Source organism: Varanus komodoensis, unplaced genomic scaffold (genome assembly GCF_004798865.1).
Source record: "Varanus komodoensis strain SLA01 unplaced genomic scaffold, ASM479886v1 scaffold35, whole genome shotgun sequence".
Lineage (NCBI taxonomy): Eukaryota > Metazoa > Chordata > Lepidosauria > Squamata > Varanidae > Varanus > Varanus komodoensis.
The window spans coordinates 3,087,019-3,105,917 of record NW_025335856.1 but is presented as its reverse complement, the minus strand read 5'-3'; the positions used below and the strand labels follow the sequence as shown (position 1 = coordinate 3,105,917).

The following is an 18,899-nucleotide window of genomic DNA, read 5'->3' as shown; positions in this document are numbered from 1 at the left end:
CATTTGGTTAATGCCAAGGACTGATTTCAGAGGTAAGTATTCAACTTAACAAATTCTGGCCCCTCACTCACTGGAATTAGGGTCGCTATGTTTATCGAAAGAACAAGTTATTTCATAATGCCAATTGATTCGAGTGTATAATTTAAGAGAGGTCCTGAGCTGTTACCATGTTGTTTCAGCACTGCTCTACCTAAAAGTCATCAGAGCTCCTTTGCAAAATGAAATCTTAGGGCGGGCTGAAGGCTGTCTCTGGGCCATATGTTTTCCAGCTCTGATCTAACATGTCAGATGCCACGGAGGCAGATAAAGGACTGCACAGCATTCCTGTAATAGCAGGATATTCCATGAAGCAGCAACTGTTCCGCTGGTATCGGTGTGCCTGTGACCCCAGCAAATAGGTGCTGAATAGCCATGCCTGAACACCCTGTGTCAACAAGTGCAAGCTCACGCAGCTTCAGAGGTGGCTTCGTGGAGTAATCAGTTTTTAAAAATAGATACACAACGGAACTACTTTTGATTAAACTTTCAACACAGGAAGCGAATTAAATTCCACTTTGCTGTTATGAACAGCCATGTAAATCACCTTCCAAAAAAATGCAGAGCATCTTACACAGAAAATGGCATAACAAGTGTCTCTCACTGGTGAGAACTGCCCAGACAGATTTTACAACTCTCCAGTTATATGCCCATGACATGCCCGTATACAGAGTCAGCCCACATTTCATTGATTTTGTGGGCTTATTCACCAAGGCATCAGTGAAAAACAGGAAGACAGAATATTTAGAAGCAATAACTCTATTATAAAAAGCATCTTTCAATTGCTTGAGTACCAAAATCAATTACATTTTTTCTAATATTTTAAACTGACCGTTTTGTTCTGCACTTGATAGAGTAGTTCATAGCCTAGAATTATACCAATTACAATTGCTAAATTACTTAAGTGAAACCACACTAAGATTTTAATTACATTTCTATGCCCCCCAATAGCTGAAGCTTTAATGCATCACAATACTTTTCACTGAGGAGCTGTTTATGACATACAAAACTATCTTTCAATTCTTCTGAGACTGAAGTAGGCTTTCTGCAAAATATTTACATCAGAATGCACAAAGCATTTAGCTGATCAAAATATTAGAAGTTAAAAGCCACAAACAATTCCACTGACTGTATATTTAATTATGGTTTTGCTTGTTGTGATGCTAACAAAAAAACAACTGAGGTTGGTTCACAAAAAAAATCAATGCCTATGAAATTACTGAGATTATACAAACAAATGAGATTAATTACTCAGGTATTTTTCTAAAGCCCTTCTAAAGCATTTCACAAGTTTGCTTTAGATAGAGCCAAGTATTTATCGCTGTTTTTATGGGCCATAAAGTTAAGAATTGCCACAGATGGGATTAAGAAACCAACACTTCCTTAAAACACCTAACAGGATGCAACAAAAAATAGAAAGGGAGGCATTACTGTAGATTATCGATGTTCAGTTGGCTCAGCTTCTCCTTTGATTTAAAAGATGCCACTAATTTAATGGCACGTTTTCCTATAAAGTTGTGATGTTAACTGTGGGACAGTTCTTACCTTCTTAGAAAAGGCATTTCTCCTCTTTTCATGCAGAGAATGAATGCATCTTCTAAGCAGATGCCAATGTTGATACACAATCTACAAATAAGGTTTACTTTTATTCAAAGGCAATTGCAAGCAGAAACAGACTAAAATTAATTTTATTCGTGCTAACAACATGCGCTGGTGTAGTGTTTTCAAATGTTTAAAGCACTTCATGGAAATCAGCTAACTGTGATCCTTACAGCAACCTGTACCTATATGGTAAAGTTTGTGCTTCACGACAGAGGCAAGATTCAAACCAAGAATTTCCCAAATTGTAGTTCGGCCTGTTATGCTATGCCCACTCCAATGAGCCATTTATCGTATTAGTGATATAACTGATGACCAGTTCTCTAATCAGAACACAGCTGTTGCTGGCAACATTGCATGATATTCTTTCATGGCCGTGTTACAAGCACAGTGTGCCGGAATTTGTCTAGCGGACACATTTGAATCTTGTATCGTGCTCACTGGCAAAAGGCAACTGTGCTTTCTCTGAACACAAATCAGCTCTCTAATGTTTTTTAAACAAGAGAGCAAGACTTCGTACAAAAACGCATTATATTCCTCTATATTAGATTATACTTCCTGCTAAAAATAAACTTCTGGTGGGTTTGCTCAACAGACTAACTATAAATGAAAGTGCTTACACAAATGTTAACTTCCCAAACTGAAATCTCTGAACTGAATTTTGAAGGGAAGGACTTCAGCAATTTGAAACTAATATGGTAGCATGTACAGCCACCACACCGCAAAAAATATAAATGGCAAATATTATCCTGAGATGAGTTGCAGACAAGGAGTACATGCTAGGAATTGGGAGTCTGTAATATGCAGTTAAACACTTGGCATATGTTCAAGCCCAGCTATGCACAAGCAGCAATTCTGGATGGGGTTCAGCATATTTATACCTGCCAACAGTAGAAACACCTCCATACTTAACTTGCATGGAAATAAGGGAAAGGAGAAGTGGTTCCCATTGCTAAAAGCAGCCTAAGTGTGAACAGACAAGGTTCCATGACATCAAGGATGGCACAAGAAAAACAGAGCTCACTGGGTGACTTTGGGCCAGTCACAGACTCTCAACCCAACTTACTTCACAGGGTCATCGTAGTGAGGATAAGATTGAAAAGAGAATTATGTGAACCACCCTGGGTGTCTGGGAAGGAAAGAAGCATGATATAAATATGATACATACATACATGAAAATTTAATAAGCCAGACAGACCACGATTTATTTGTGTTATGCAGCAGTCACCCTCAGAAGTGTGTTATTTCAGCTAATCCTGTCAAAGAATTTTAGAACTGGGAAACTGAAACAGAACTTCTTTTTACTTGTCCCTTTTTATTGTACCACCTTGTTCTTTGATCCTCTCTCCTGCCACAAGTACTGTGGAGCTAAAGTGATGGCCAGAACTGTCATGATTTGCAACTACTGCCTGGGTACTTTTGTTCTTCTCCTTCCTAACTTGAGCATTTAGATAAGGAACGAAGCACATTTTCTTCATAGCAATGGGCTGCTTTGGGCAGCAAGCAGTTCCCATGTAGCAACCTGGCACTCAAGACCCCTTTTTCTATGGGCAGCTTTTGAATTCCCTCTAAGATACTCTAATTGAAATGCAGAAGTAGCCTCTGCACGTTTTCGTCATTCTGAAGTGCAGTTCCATTTGGAGAAAGCAATTGGGGGCTGTTTCACACCAGGCTCTGACAGGCCGTCTCAACAATGCTTCCCAGTGTTCTCCTTACCCCACTTTGCGAGACAAGGCCTATCGGTGCAGAAATTGTGTTTGCCGTTTGGGGTGCTAATACTTTATAAGCAATTCAAATACTAGCTATCCTGTATTCCTCTTTGAAATATCAGTTTCCTTCCTAGGCAAGGATGGGCAGATGTAAAGCCTGAGCACCTTTTATATTCAGAAAGAGACTTAATAGCTGCTGCCTTTTCCTGTATGGATTTGCTCCTTTATGCCCTAGAGCTAATGACGAAAGAAATCTTGCTGAGACAGCAGTCCCGCAAGTCTCCCTGGAAGGAGAGACAGCAAATGTTTCAAGCACAACACCCTGGTTGCCATTAGAATTTAAATGGCAAACACTTGAGCAACTTCTCTACCCAGGGAGGTCATGGAGTGTCCATGGAGGGGGCAGGAGTTTGATGGAGGAGCTCCAGGACAGCATAACCTTTCAGGAGTTAGCTTAGCACATCATCCTTAACTCCAGCTTTGCCATAATTATAATCCTGGCCTCTCAATTTCTCCGGAAGGATAGCTTTTATTAAAAGGCATAGTCGATCCTTGGACTCAAGCAATAGTCAAGGCAGCTTTTAAGCAGGATAGATTCTGCAGCGTTAATCATCAAAATGTCTTCTGGACTTCCTGGAGGCAGGGGCACGGTTAACACACAGATGACGATGGCCGGGTCATCTGGGACATTAACACCATGCCGAATATCTTCCACCTCCATTCATTGAAAACTGGCCTCGTGAAGTGCATGCGGAGAAACGCCTTGCGCACATATAATAAAAGCCTCAACAGGAATTTCAACTCACACCGCAGTGACGAGCGGATCCCCAGCTACCAAGGCCCTTGTTCTAGGTGGAGAATGGCCATATTCCGCAATGCAAAACTTACATGGTTTCAAAATAACATGGACTTTAGACGGATATATGGAGAGAAGCATCATGGATCACATACACCAAGGCTTGTGAGCTAGACAGAAGGTTAGGACGGGGAAGATGCCAAAAGTCAACTCTCATTTCCATTTTATTTAGTGATACCAGTTTTACCACAAGAAGCAGAAGCTGCTGTGAGCTACAAATGAAACTAATTTCTTGCTATAGAACACCAAAGTGTGCTTGCATCTATTTATGATTTCAACCACAAAAGGAGATGCTTTCTGAACAATGAATTCTGAGGGCAGGTAATGAAAGAGTGGAGAAGTGTAGCTCATGTTCTGGTAAAAGGGAACTGCCAACTTTAGAATTTTCCTAGCATCTCAAAATACCATACCTCAAAGCGAGAAGTTTCTAATAGTATTATTCCCTAGAAACTAATACAAATGCATGTTAGGAACTAATTTTGAGAACATGTGGTTTGGCCTACCAAGCAGCTTTGCACAAAGCACCTACAAGCTGCCCTCTTCCCCCATGCTTTGATCCACAGGTATCTCTTCCACCTTGGATCTATGATTCTTTCCCAAGACGGTGCTTTATTTATTGTAAAAATTGCACATGCATCCCACTTGTGAAAGCTGACCCTGTGGCAACTCTTAAGACTATACTTCTTTCTCCCAAGAGTTAAAATGGACAAGTGGCATGTGAAAGTTACTGTTTTGTGTGAGTTTTCAGAGGGCTTGTCCTGAAAGGAACAGACATTTTGGGATGGAATTAATGGAAAGACACTACATACTGCAGGCAGGGTGCACAGAGGCTTCCTTGAGATTTTTTTGTGCAGGCAATCGGTCAAATATTCTTTATGTGCATCCTCCAGAGCATGCCAACTCCTTACAGAAACTTGCTTAATAAGGTTTAAACCATTTGCTGATACTGGATTTCCAACAGAGTCAAGGTTTTAATTGCAAAGTTTGTGCTCATGGTACACGCAGCAAACATTTTTTGTACTCCTGTCTTTGTCACTCAATATAATATAATAATCAGATAATAAGCAATCAATATCTATTGGTTTGACAAACAAAATAAAATACTAACCTGATCAGGACATCTTAGCATGCATAATTCCAGATATTCTCATAGCTCTGACAGTACCTACTGTCTCTTGAAGCTGAGTAAAGAAGAACAAACCCCAGAAGCTGTGCTCCTGAGATAAGTGGATGGCTTGCCTCAGGCCTTGTTAGAAAGAGGCCAATTAGCTATATTCAGATGAAAGTCTGAAACATCAATCTGGTTATTGCTGCTTAATAGTCCTTACATACATGCACAGTCTGGATGCCAGTTACTCAGGCAAAGAATTATGAGTTCTGCTCTAAATCATGCAAACCCAAATAGTATGGCCACATTCACACCTCCACATTCAGAAAACATATATATGTGAAATTTAAAAATTGAAGGCCAGCCATCTACAGAATCATGTTGCAGATAATCTTATAAAAACACTGAAGCACATACAGATTCAGGTTGGAACTATTTGTTTTTGGAGAATGGAACTACCTTTGCCACCAAAGCTAGCAAACATATCATCTAACCAGTCGATTCAAGTTAAGTACAGTTCCAAATGGCTCCAGTGTTCAAGTTTTGCAGGTGCTCTGGAACGTAGGATACACTTGGAAAACAGTGCTTTGGAACTGCAACAACGATTCCACACAACCTCCAGAACAACTTTGCCATCCTCCCTACGAGGCAGCTGCTGCTTTGCATCTTGGGACTGTCAGATAACTTATTATCTGTCCCTGTAAGGTAACAGCACTAACAAAACATCTGCCCAGATCCTGTATCAGAACTCAGCACAATGAAGAGCATCAACCATTCCTTAGTAGAAACGCTACCACTGTACTCGCTGCATTGAACACTGCACAGAATAACTGCATTCTGCCCCAAGTTTTACTTCTTAGGGCTAAATATCATCCACTGCTTCTATGGCATTGACTACCAGAAGCTTCCTTCCTTCCTTCCCTCCCTCCCTCCTTCCTTCCTCCCCTGAAAACATTTATATCCCCTCTAAACCAAGACAGGTCTCAAGACAGTTCACAACAGCAACAAGACAGTTAAAATACAATGTAAAAACATATGATAAAATTCTCACCTTAAAGTAATCAAACACTAAAATACTGGGTGAATGAAAAGAAATGAATAAAGCATCGGTGCCAGGCACACCTCTCAGGCAAACAGGTTCCAAAGCTGGGACACTTCAGCATGTGAGATTAGTGAAAAGACAGCTGCCTCCGTTTATTCTATTTCTGCCACCTGCATGGTAAGCAAGGTTGCAGATCTCTGTCTCAGGGTTCTGTACCTCAAGACAAATGCTCCCATCTCTTGTTTTCTTTCTTTTTTTCTTTATGGGAACAAGAGTATGGGAACAATTCTTCCCATCTTCATCCTGTTTGGGGTTGAAGTTATTTGAAGGACTACTTGCATCTGCACAGACTGCCTTGGGCCTTAAGGTCAGACCCTAAAGCCTGCTAACGGCATCCATCCGTGGACAGAGCCTTTCAGCAGTGGCTTACCTTGCCACGGGAACCCAGTCATGACATTCAGTATAATTCCCATAATACAAATGCTACTTAGTGTTAACCAGTTTGTGAGCTATGTGAACTTCTGCAAATGCTAAGTTGTAAGTTTGCCACAGTACTGCCTCTGAAAGTAATTTCTTCTTTCTACTTCAATGTGCAAGAAGTTACTGGAAAATGATAGCACTGAAAAGGAGATTTTAGATCGCACTCCGAATAACTAGCCCACTTAAAGTCATGAATTGCCGAAAAACATTATGCTCAAGAAAAAGCAGGAGTACACGAGCATCTGAAAACACTGGCACAAAGAACTTCTCCAAAGGTGTGATGCTTCCCATTAATGTCTGAAAATACTGCAGAGAATTGCATTACCTAGGCTGAGAATTCTCCTCATACATCCTCTCTTTTCCTTCTTTAAAGAGGCTGATGGTCTGCTTTGTCTTTTTCATCAGGTTTTCCATGAATACCCTGAAGTATTCATTCTCTCCCAGGATCTCCATCTTCCCCTCGTAGCGTGACAGAATGCTTCGCAGATGCTGGTAAGTGTCAGGAAGCAGATCTAGAATGTACGGTGGGCTGTTTTTTAGCGCCAACTTGGGGTTCTGACACAAACGCACAACCTACAGAAAATACAAGAGTAAACACAATTAATATAAGTTTGTATTTCAACCAGGGACAGCATCCTGGAAAATGCAAGAAATTGGTCAACAAAGAGGTCAATGTGGCTAACTGAATTTCCAGGAACTTAGTACCCACTATGAGAGGTGAAACCTTATGAGGCTACACCATTTTTACCCACACTCCCTAAAGTGATGGAAAGTTAAATTCAGACTATGTAAATATAATGAATGTGAAACCAGGGAGGAGTGGTGCTTCTTAAGTGACCTACCTGCTGAATGCTCTCTTCTCCTAATCCAACGTTATTTCAGTTGCAATTAAAAATGTTACTGAAGCTACTTAAGTTCCACATCTAGTTTTTAATTAAAAAAAATAAAGAGCACAAAACGTAGGCACCATTTATGACAGGGCAAACTGCAACCAGGAGTGCTTTCTACCTGCTTCGGCTGGTTTATCAGCTGTATACCTACTTGGATGAGCAGGGTTTTGCTATGATTATCTGTGCACTAGTCAAACTGACAATGGACCTGTAGGAAAAGGGAATGGACCTGTAGAAAGCACCTGAGAAATTATCTGTATCAAATGAAACTCTAGAATACTGGCTAAGTGTGTGTGCTACATAAGCAAAGCTGACCCATATCTAAAACACTGAGTTACTTCTTTCAGACATTGTATTTTGCTTTTGGGTTCTCTATATGCAATAGCAAGTCTGCAACTCTGCATAACTAAAAGATTTATTAAGCACAGGAAAAACTTCCCAGAAGATTTTGCCAGGAAGGTGCTTATACTGTAATTCAAGGGATCCGTCTAATGCCACTGGCAGTGAACAATATTTCACCTCCTCTCTGAAACGGAGGCTTTGCCACAGGAATAGAAGGCATATGCTGAACAAGAACTGTACCTTTTTAATGGGTATGGATTCTAACCATGGGGCTGGCAGAATTTTAGCATTTGTGCTCTTGCCTCTATTTGTTTCTCAACCAGGAAAATTAGATCATATCCGCTACCTCCTGCCCCCAAGGTGTGGCACTTGGTGTGTGCGCGTGTGTGTGTGTGTGTGTGTGTGTGTGTGTGTATTTCTTATTAAACATATGAACATAATGGCCAGGATTCAAGCGGTTCCACAATTTCCATGCAATCAATTGAATACTGGCCTCATCAACAACTTCCCAACACATACATAATGTTGTATGACAAAGTACTGTTGAAATCCAGCAGACTTTACAAATCAGTTTATGGTAAGGCATGGAGGTCAATTGTCCGCAGTTGCCAAGCCAACGGGACAGCTCTGTGGACCTTTTTCAACTTGTGAAGTCCTGTTCAACTGTAAAAGTTATAAAAGTGGAATAAACACTGTATCCCAAAGCAATTACTGATGATATACCTATTTGAGAGCAAAATCATGCCTTGAAAAAAAAGCAACACATCATGTTACAGGGTTCTAACATGTATTACATTGTGCAACACGTGTTTCTTTCTGCAGCTCAAATAAACATGACTGAAGCCAGCATTTTTCTGGAGACATAAACCACAGAAAATCCATTTTCCTAGGTCATATACAGTGGGAAATGACACAGGCCAATATCTAAGCCACTAATCCAGCTAAGAAATAAGGAGACTTAGAAACTTCTGACACATCTTCTTTAAAACCTCCAAGGTCATGTACTCGCGGCCTTGAGAAACTGGAGGGGCCCCCCAGTTAACAGACCAGAAAAGCAGGGAAAAACTCAATCTTATTACTCAGGGGAAAGTTGTTTAATACATATATCTAATTAGCCAGATTACTGTTTTGAAGAAGTAAAGACTAAAATGCAGCTACTTTACAGCCACCAGAAAACTAGCTATTCCCCACAACTCATGTCCACAGCTGTGTTCATACTTAAAGCTAAACCATGGTTTAGTACCATGACGGCCAGCATCAGAGCACTCTATTCTCTTTCTTCTCCGGTGCAGCTGTGAGTTCAGAAATACCTCCACTCAGATTAACCAGAGCCTCAGCTACTAGACGGTGTAAAAATGAAATAAACAAGCCACAGTTTAGTATGCCACCCAAACTTTACACTCCGCTGACCAAAGCTGAGACTAACCAAACAAGCCACATGGGTTTCGATGGCAAGGGAAGCGACACTGGATGTAAAATGGAAGTGAAAACTCCCATCTTCCTCCTCACAGTTCTGCCAAACAAGCAGAGTACAAGAGCCAGAGTCTCACTGCAGCTCATTCTTGTCATTCTAAACTATGGTTTAGCATTATGTCCAGGTCGTCCATTAACACCTGTCTTTTGATTAGCTCACTTCATGTGCACTTGCAACCCACCATCACTGCCAAAAATTATCTTCATATCTTAGGGAAATCAGCAACATACCATCAAATTATCATACACTACAATCATTCACCCTCTTTGGCTACTCAGTAGGCTACTGCTAAAGAACAAGCAACTTCAAAAGGCACCACACAATGTATATTGACTGTGAACATATTTAATGTCGTTATTAAATTGTAGTGAAGTATTATGCAGTTAGGTTAACATTGTTATCATCATTATTAGTTATATTTAAAATCTAGCTCCCTACTCCAAAATATCCAGGACAAGTCTAACTATTCATGATAAAGTTACAAGAATGTAAGATAAAACTAAATTTGGTGGGATAAAATTAGTATTCCTTCATTTAAAATGAAAACACTGTAGGAAACATTAAATTTAAAAATGTTCTCAAAAGGTGAACCTGAAAACATACTAACGCCTAGATTTTTACATTTTTAGTAAAGGAAAGACAACCACATTTAAGGAAACAATAGAAAAGAGGAAACGACAGAACTAATTTTATGTCAGACGTACAAAGCACAAAATAGTCAAGATGGAAAAATGCCCCGTTTGCATTTTCTCCAGTCTATTTTTACTTGACCATATAGAACCATTCAGTTGCACATTTTGCACTAAATCAGGCACATTCAGCAAATCAAGTAAAGGAGCTTGTTTACAAGGTACATTCCAAGTTGGTAGCCTACCTTTAAATTGAGCAACTCCTTTAGCCTACAAGAGCAAAAATACAACTTGTTCACTATCTGATTTCTCTCAAACAGCTTTTACAAGCTCATGCCATCAAATGCACTAAGTGGACTGAAACTGCAAACTTTCTTGGGAAGACGTATTCATGCAGTACACCCCAGCTCTCAAGCCTGGCTTACTTATGCCATTTCCAATTCCAGTCATGAGGCTATGAGCTACGAGAATACCTGAAGAGTACAAGGGCTTGTCTTTTTTCTAGCTACTAGTCAGTTCCCGAATAACTGTCACACTTTTAAACACTCTCCCTATGGGCAGGAACAGGGAATCTTAAAGTTCCCTCTTAAATAAAAAGGCACCTATCATTCTGCTTTGTCAAAATACACACACCGCTTTGTCACCGCACTGCTGATACCTCTTCCTCTGGGCTGAACTATGTGACTAAAACCCCCTGGTTGTGCTCGAAATGCTAGTGTGAAAAACTGCTGCACAGCCCTATTGCTCAGACTCAGAAAATCATTCCTCCACCATAGCCCATTATGTAAAATCTCAAAGCCTTCCATCTCAGGCAGTTACAAAACCTCTGAGTGTCTACACCCAATTCTTCAAACAACATGTGTTGGCCTTCTACTTTATTCTACTCTAATTTCTATTTCAACTCCTAATTGTCAACTGGATTAAGTTAAAATGTATCACCTCCAGCCAACATACTAAAAAATGCACTGTCAGATTCCATGCTGTACTATAAAAAGCTTGCTCTACTTGCTGCATATACCAGAGAAAAACTACTGGCATGATAAAAAAAGGAAAACAGTTCTCCTTACATTGTATTAGAAATTTATAGCCCAGCTACAGGCAGAATCAAAATTTCTTATGATTACAATCTATGTTATATATTAAATAAATATGATTATGATTGTTGCCTATGTCATGTCAAAAGCAGGCCAAGTATTGCCAACATTTATCAATACAGAGCTATGGATACAGCAGAACCTCTACAAGGATCCTCACCCATCTCAGCTTTGCAGAAAGCTGGAACGAGTTGCGTTTTCCCACTAACCACCCACAGTGTACCTGACAGACCTGACAGACAACTGGGCTCATTATTCCAGGGGATCCCACAGCAAGACTAACTTGTCCCCTCTGAACCATGATTGTGAGCCCCTTTCGTCACTTGAACCGTTTCTTGGCAGCCAGCTTTTGCGATCCCTATTCCGATAGCCACTGACCGTCACAAATGGCACACTGGATGTGTCAGGATCTTGCTAACAGAGGTCCGACACTTCTAGAAAAGGGTTACTTGGAAGAACTCTCCATGGTTTGACAAAGACATTTGCAGGCATAAACGCATATGCCTCTGTCAAGAAAACATGGGGAGGCCTGACGAGAAAGCCCTTTCAAAAGGAACCAGGGTTTTGACAGCCAACTCTTTAAATACTGGCTCCTTTTGAAAGAGGCTGGCTCACACGTTCCCCTATTCCCTAACACCTAGATTCTCAGGAACAAAACAAACAAACAAACGTGAGCTCAGCCTTAGGAGTGGAGATCCAACTGTTCCCTTTTCAAGATAATGCACTGCTTACCCTGGTCAGGGCATCTTCTGAGAACTCTCAAGAGAAGCCAAAGGAAACAGAACGCCTATTGGAGCCCCTTGGCTCAACTCCTAGGGTTGGCATCTCGTGTGTTATGGGGCACTGACCCAGCTGAAGCGTCCAAGGGCCGCACTTGTGGAATTGCTCATCTTCGCAGTTGTGCGTGTGCAGCAAACCTTTCAATATATGCAGCACATACTGAAAGTAAAAACTTTTTGTTAAAAAAACAAACAAACCTTTAAAACTTTTTCCCCAACCACAGCAAGTGCACTACTTGAGAAGGGACTGCGGCTGTGACAAAGGGGCCTGGAGCTGCTGGCCTTCTGCGATCGTTGAGGAAAAAGCTGGCGCGACTAAAAGTCTTTGGCGAGCTGGAATGGCTCGTAACTGGAGCAGGCCGCTTGTGCCAGGCGCCCCCAGGTGCTGCTCGGGCACTCGTGGGGTGGGCTGGAATTGCCAGGTGCCAGGGCGAGCTTAGCCAGGTTCTGCTGGTGGGGAGGTGCTTCTCTTCCCAATAAATTGCTGGCCAGTTCCGAGAACTCACAATGGGGTTGGTCACCCAAGCATTGACAACATGGCAACCCAGTGGGTTACACAACCCAGAAAAGAAACTATGGGATGTCAGGGTAACTGGTTTCCCTCAAACAAGCCATCTCGCATAAGTCAGTCCAGGTTCACACAACGTAGCAATGCACTGTGGTTTGTCATTTCACATGAACCCAGTGGAGGTCTTGTCAGCTGTTAATCTTTAAGTTGCCCCCCACCCACACACACACACATGTAACAAGCAATTTAAGACTGCAATGTTTAGACAGAAAAAGTCATAAAGTAGACAGCCTCAATTATAATCAGCATAAATTGCTCGTTCCATATTATTTAAAGACTGGTACATGATGATACCTTGTCCAAAAGTATAGATATTTGATATATGATATATCCAGGCACTTTCTAAAAACCCACAGTAAACCACTGAATTACTATGAAGAATCCCATGCAATATAAAGCAGAGTTATGTCATGGATGCCCCAATTCTAAACATGCTTAGCTGAAAATTTCAAGGATACTGGTCCTAGTCGACTAAATGTGGTTCAAAACTGCGGTTTTAGGACGCTTTCTAAAAGCACAATTTAACAAGGCTGTCAGTTCTACTGAGCCGCTGAACCTGCCTTATCAATTATAAGCCATCTTGGACATGAATTACAGCCAGAACCCCCACCCATTCCCAAAAGTAGTCCTAAATGTAGCTAAGGGAAAACAAAGGCAGAAAATTCAAGTAACACCACCAAAATTTACCACATGTTTAGTGCTCAGCAGATCAAGAGAAAAAGGAAATGGGGCTGCAGAAGCCTCCAACACCCTTGAAGTGCAAAAGCCCTTCAACAAAAGCAAGAAGAAGATGGCAAACAGAGTTCAGCTGCAGTGGCCTCCAGCATGCTAAGCGAAAACACAAAAGGTAGGAAACCACAACGGGAATGGCTCGATTGTGCAATGTTATGCATTGGTGCACAGACCCATCGCTAGTAAACATAAGCAGGGGAACATCTAGTAGCTCATTGCTCAATAGAGTGGGTGCCCATGGTTCAGACCAGACACCAACCATCTGTGTCTTTCAGACGGAATCTTGCACATTTTATCCTTAAAAATGACATTTCCCAGGTTTTCTCGAAGCCGCAACAGCTGAACTGGATCAAAAGCAGAATAAAGTCTATTTATGACATTAGCAATGCCTTCCTTTTTCTGCTCCCCATATGTTTTCATCCTAGATGGTGAGGTTCCTAGGACCCACAGAAACGTGTTTCTTCAGCACCTAAAATGTTTAAATGTTTATCTTTTATGCTTACGGTTATAATCCTGAAACATGCCAGCCGTTTGCCATATTTGGGGTTAATAGCAGCATCCCTTGGTCATCTCAGCCTCATGGAAAAATTCAGCTAGCACAAGAGAATTGTCAACTTGCCAGTCACACTTCCCATTTTTATTAAGCAATGAAAAGCAGCTGCGGTGGCAAGCACTCACGCTGCTGAACAAATTCATCTTCTCTAGGTAAGCAAGCATGATGTAAATGAAGCCTCCAATCAAATACTTTTATTTACATATGCATCAAAATAGATGCAGAAGCCCACATCCAACATTTCTCTACATCTGTGCCATTCAACTACATTTAATAGTTACCAATAATCATTTTCGTCACTAGAATGATCCAAAGCAAAACAGCTTACATTAAAGTGAATGGTTTAAAGTGTTTAACACCACATTATGAGACCAATTAGTTGTATTCCTCCCTACTTCATTGGAAGGCAGAATCTCAGCACCAGTCATTTATTGTTCAAAATCAGAATATAAGTATCAGTCATTTATTGTGGAAAATCTGCTGGTGTTCCAGGTCAGTTAACTACCACATGAATATGAAATTTCATCACTCAAGCAAATCACTTAAGAACTGATAGTGTTTACTGTCCTTAGTAAATGGGAAAACTTCCTTAAAACTCAGCTGCGGCCATTGCAGATCAAGTCTGCATCCGTAGAGTGGGTGTGCTTGATCTTTTTCTTTTTTTGGGGGGGGAGGTGGTGAGATCCTGCAATGCTGGGAAATGCTACTCTTCTCTTTGCACAGGCAGCTGAGTCTTCAAAATAGGCCTGCAAGTCCAAATGGATGTGACTACAGTCAAAGGCACATTTAGGCTAACTTCCACAAGACTCACTTACTAGGAACCAAGGATAGGTTGGGCTGTGGATCAGATAAATCATGCACGACAGAGGATTAGAAACCATTAAGTTACTTGAGAGACTTTTCAATTGGTTCCTATTTAGAGTCAGCTCACCACAGCCGTAGGACTGTAAACTCATTTCAAGACCATGGCCCATGTCCTCCAACAATCTTAAGAAGCAATATGTGATGCCAAGTCTGAGTAATACATCTGCACAATGGTTTCCTAGTTGTCCCCTTGATCTCTTCCACCTTTAGAGTCCTATGGACTGCCTGCTTGCTTTGCCCACCCCCACCCCCCAAAAATACCAAGAGTGCAAACCTTTTTGCAAGCCTACGCAAAAATAAGGCCACTGAATTTAAGGGAGTGGGATTCCAGACAGCAGACTAACTGAGCAACCCCAGCCTATGTAGAGCTGCTTCAAAATAGAGGAAAGATGTGGTAAGAATGAGCTTCAGGAAGTAGGATGGAATATACGTCGCTATGCAGATTATTTTCCTAGAGAATCAAATTATGATACATTGTGAAGCAGTGTGCAAATACATGTTAAGCACACTTGTTTGCATCACTGTTTCTCCCCAGCTTGCCAATACAAAGCATTGCTAAGTATCTAGCAATACATCCATTTACAACTCCATCCCGTACAAGCTGATTTTATTACTCGCTGCTATACTAAAATTAGAAGTGAAGGAAAGCTTCTAGTTTGTTTGGGCATGTCTGATAGCATATCGTAAGTCTGTAAGAGGGCCCTGCTAGATCAGACCAAAGGCGTACCTAGTCCAGCACCTCCCTCTGATGTTGGCCAGGATGATGTCTTCAAGAAACCTAAAAGCAGGACATGAAATCAATATCCTGACCCCACTGGATCCATCCGTAATAGGATGATGAACATCAAACAACTGGATATCAGAGTTAGGCTACTGCTAATCCTGGAGACAGTATACAGCTCTTGTGACTAAAAGTCACCGATAGCCTTTCCCTATTAACGGTTATAAAGATGCATAGGATTCACTCCCATGCACCTTTGGAAACAAAAAAGGCCTAGAATCCTCAAAGGCCGGAGCCAGCGTGGCCTTTCTTCTGCTTAAAAATGCATAGAATTGGAGCCTTAAAACAATCCCCACTGACAGGGTTGAAATCTAATGGACATGTTACAAAAGGAAAGAGGAAAGCAAGCAAATTCAGGAAGTTGAGGCCGAGCGATCTTTCCAAGAGTGGAGGGGAAGCAAACTCCCTGCAGCTGGCTGTTGGATGGGGTCAAAGTGCTCTTTATAATACCATGGGGTTCGACCTGGGAGGGAGTGGGTGCAGCCTCTTACTGGCTGACCATGGAGGCCAGAGTGTGTATAATCCCATTTTAAAGCCCTCTGGACAGGTGATTATGACCACCCATCAGTTTCTCTGGAACGGCCCTGGTTCTAGGAGGAGAGAGGGAGAGACACTCTTCCATCTTCTCCATGTGATGCATGGTTACATACTTCATGTCCCCATGTATCCTTGCTTGCCAGTGATCCCGAGCTACTCACCCCAACTGCATGAATACTTGAGACTGCATGGTATCCCAACCTGGGAGCAAGTTCTCTATCTCACTAATCTATTAAAATGAAAGCTGCTTTGGTTTAATCAGCCATCTAAAACTCTCAGGACATCACAGCACATTCAGAAGTTTAAAAGATGATTAAATACTTACTTTTCATCTACATTTTCAATTGGCCTAGACTGAATGACACAGTAGTCACACTATTTGTTCACTGACTTCAAAATTCCAAGACCAGCAGTGGTGATTACTTGACAATTCCAGAAGATAACACATCCAGATAAATCAATTTATTATACCAGATGGCTCAAGAAATTAGAGACTGGTCTAAATCCCAGAATACCAGAGCATCCCTTAAAGCTCAGCTGCCCTAAGTTTAACAAAAACGCATGTCTGCAAAGTTAAGATTATGAAAGCTTTCAATGCTGCAAAGCTGTCATTTGTGTCTCCTTGCTGCTCTGAGCCATGATATCATTACAAACATACCCCAGCTTATCTTGGAGTTCGTGCTTCTCAGCACTCTAAACTTGCTTTCACGATGGCTGAAAGCAGACCCATCAGCAAATCAAACTTGGCAGAACACATTGCCTAAGTATTCCTATAGCCAGGTCCTCTTCCTCCCCCTGCCCCCATCCTTCATACCTTTTACGACTCCAACTCCCAGAAGTCATCTCCTGAAATTACGTTATTCCCTTCAGGCCTCAATAAGGTGCCAAGTATGACTGTGGCTGCTGACTCCATGAAGCTTTCACACGCTTCTGGGAAGCCCATCATCATCATCTTTCTCACTTTTAACCTTTCAAAACCCGCTTTTCCTCACAGACCCTGTGCCAAGCCACTCCCTGCCATCAGGCCTCTATCCCGAGTATCCATCCAAGTCTTGCACACCAGACGTTCTCTCCGTGCCTTCACCCTAGCTTGACCTGCCATCACATGCCACCTCACTAACAAGTTCTCATCAGGAAACCTATTTCAGCCCAAGGGTAGATTTCAATTTCAGATTCCAGGAATGGGTGGGGCCTCAAAAGTGAAGTCCCAGTTTAAAGTTCTCACTATTGGTAACAAAGCCTTAGGAGAAGTATTTTGGTCTTTTAGAACATGGGAAAGCTGCACAAAGCCCCCCAAGCGACTGGTAATGAAAGCCAAGGGGGTGGGATTGCTTAAAAATCCCAGTGCGCAGATCTGACCCCCAGGTCTGGCATCTGCCATCCTTCCTCTAGGATCCCTCTACTCAGTTCCTGGGTCTTTACAATTCCATGGATATCACAGCTCCCTCTCCAGAGGAAAGACCATACATACCCCAATTTACTTGGCCTCATGTTTTTCCTCTCTCCTCTTTGGCCAACGCACAAGGCATGCTCTAACTCCTTTTGCTTGTGCTCATGCCATTTTATTTCTGTTTCTCACTCTCCTCCCTCTAATTTCTTGCTTCCTCTCCCCCCCCCCACAACTAATTTAAGATTATAACTCTTCAGGGAAGCACATCTTGTTGCTTGCCTCTGTCTTCAAAAGGTAGCGAGTATAAAGGGTCAAGTTACACAGACACAACTGATATATGTCACCTCAGATCTTTTGTGATATAGCAACACAATAAATAAATAGAGCACCCAATAGCCAAGGTTCTCTGGGTGGCAAAACAAAACTAGCTGCATTGCAACAATTAAGAATACAGTAACATTTTTTAAAACAACAAAAACAGAAAGAACAATATGCTTCAGGAAAATAGGAAGGTCCTGAAGAATGAGGGTAATACAGGCCCACAGCCAGACTCTCAGGGAAGCTGATTCCACAGCAGGGGTGGCACAAAAGAGACCCACCTCACTTCCTTTGGCAGGTGCTCCTGAAGGTCTGTGGAAGATGACTTTGGGCCAGGCAGGTATATATGCAAAGGGAGTGATGTGGCAAAGCCTCAGTTTCCCTCGCAACACCAGTACTAAAAGCTCATGCTTACCCATCAACTCCCCTCGTCCCCATGACCCCACTGCATCTCTTCCACCCCACCTCTTCCAGCCAACCGTCCCAGGCAATTCTACCCCTCAGCTCCTTAACGTCAGGGGCCCACCTCCATCCCACCCTTTCAAATGAGAGCAAATGGAGACCCTGCACGGTTTTTCAAAAGCTTGTAAAGATAATCATTGGGTATCTATAAATTACCTAATAAAGCACTTTCCCACCCACCCACCCACCCCAACAGACCTGCATATCTTCCTAACCTAAAAGCATTCAGGGCTTGTTACTTCTGCATCGTTCCTAGCATGCACCAGGGCTTTGGCAAGAGCAGGGAGAAGAGCGATACTGGAGATGATCCTCCTTGCTGAACTTTATGTCGCATTCGCGCTGCTGCTGGGCGTGCGTCTTCCCAAATTTCGCACACGCACACAGAGGCGGGCGGCACGAACCGGGGGAGTCGCTCGGCGTTTCCCACGGCGCGGCACAGGCTGCAGCCCCAAACACTCCCCGGCAGCCCGCTGCGCCGGGCGCCGTCCAGATGTGCGGGGCCGCCGGCTGGGGCATGCTGGGAGTTGTAGTCCCGCACCCGGGGAGGGCGGCGGGGCACGGCAGCGCCGAGCGGCCGGCCCCGGCCCCGCGGGCTCCGCGTGCCGCGCGAGGGCAGCCGCCGGGACGCGCCGCCACGCCACGCCGGGCTCCCCCGG

General features: G+C 42.5%; 1 protein-coding gene across 7 annotated transcripts in view; it reads right to left on the bottom strand.

Moving 5' to 3' along the window:
- Window positions 1–18,899, bottom strand: part of CBL (Cbl proto-oncogene) — a 42,913-nt gene that overhangs the window by 23,672 nt on the left and 342 nt on the right. For 2 of the 7 annotated variants that reach the window (XM_044439469.1, XM_044439466.1), the window contains exon 2: window positions 7,156–7,403. In XM_044439469.1, the coding sequence (XP_044295404.1) occupies window positions 7,156–7,403 (248 nt within the window). Of the gene's footprint in view, window positions 1–7,155; window positions 7,404–10,410; window positions 11,925–11,991; window positions 12,013–15,482; window positions 15,498–18,062; window positions 18,240–18,441; window positions 18,463–18,899 lie in introns of those variants that run through there. The other 5 variants (XM_044439468.1, XM_044439467.1, XM_044439473.1 and 2 more) reach the window with 5 other exon arrangements.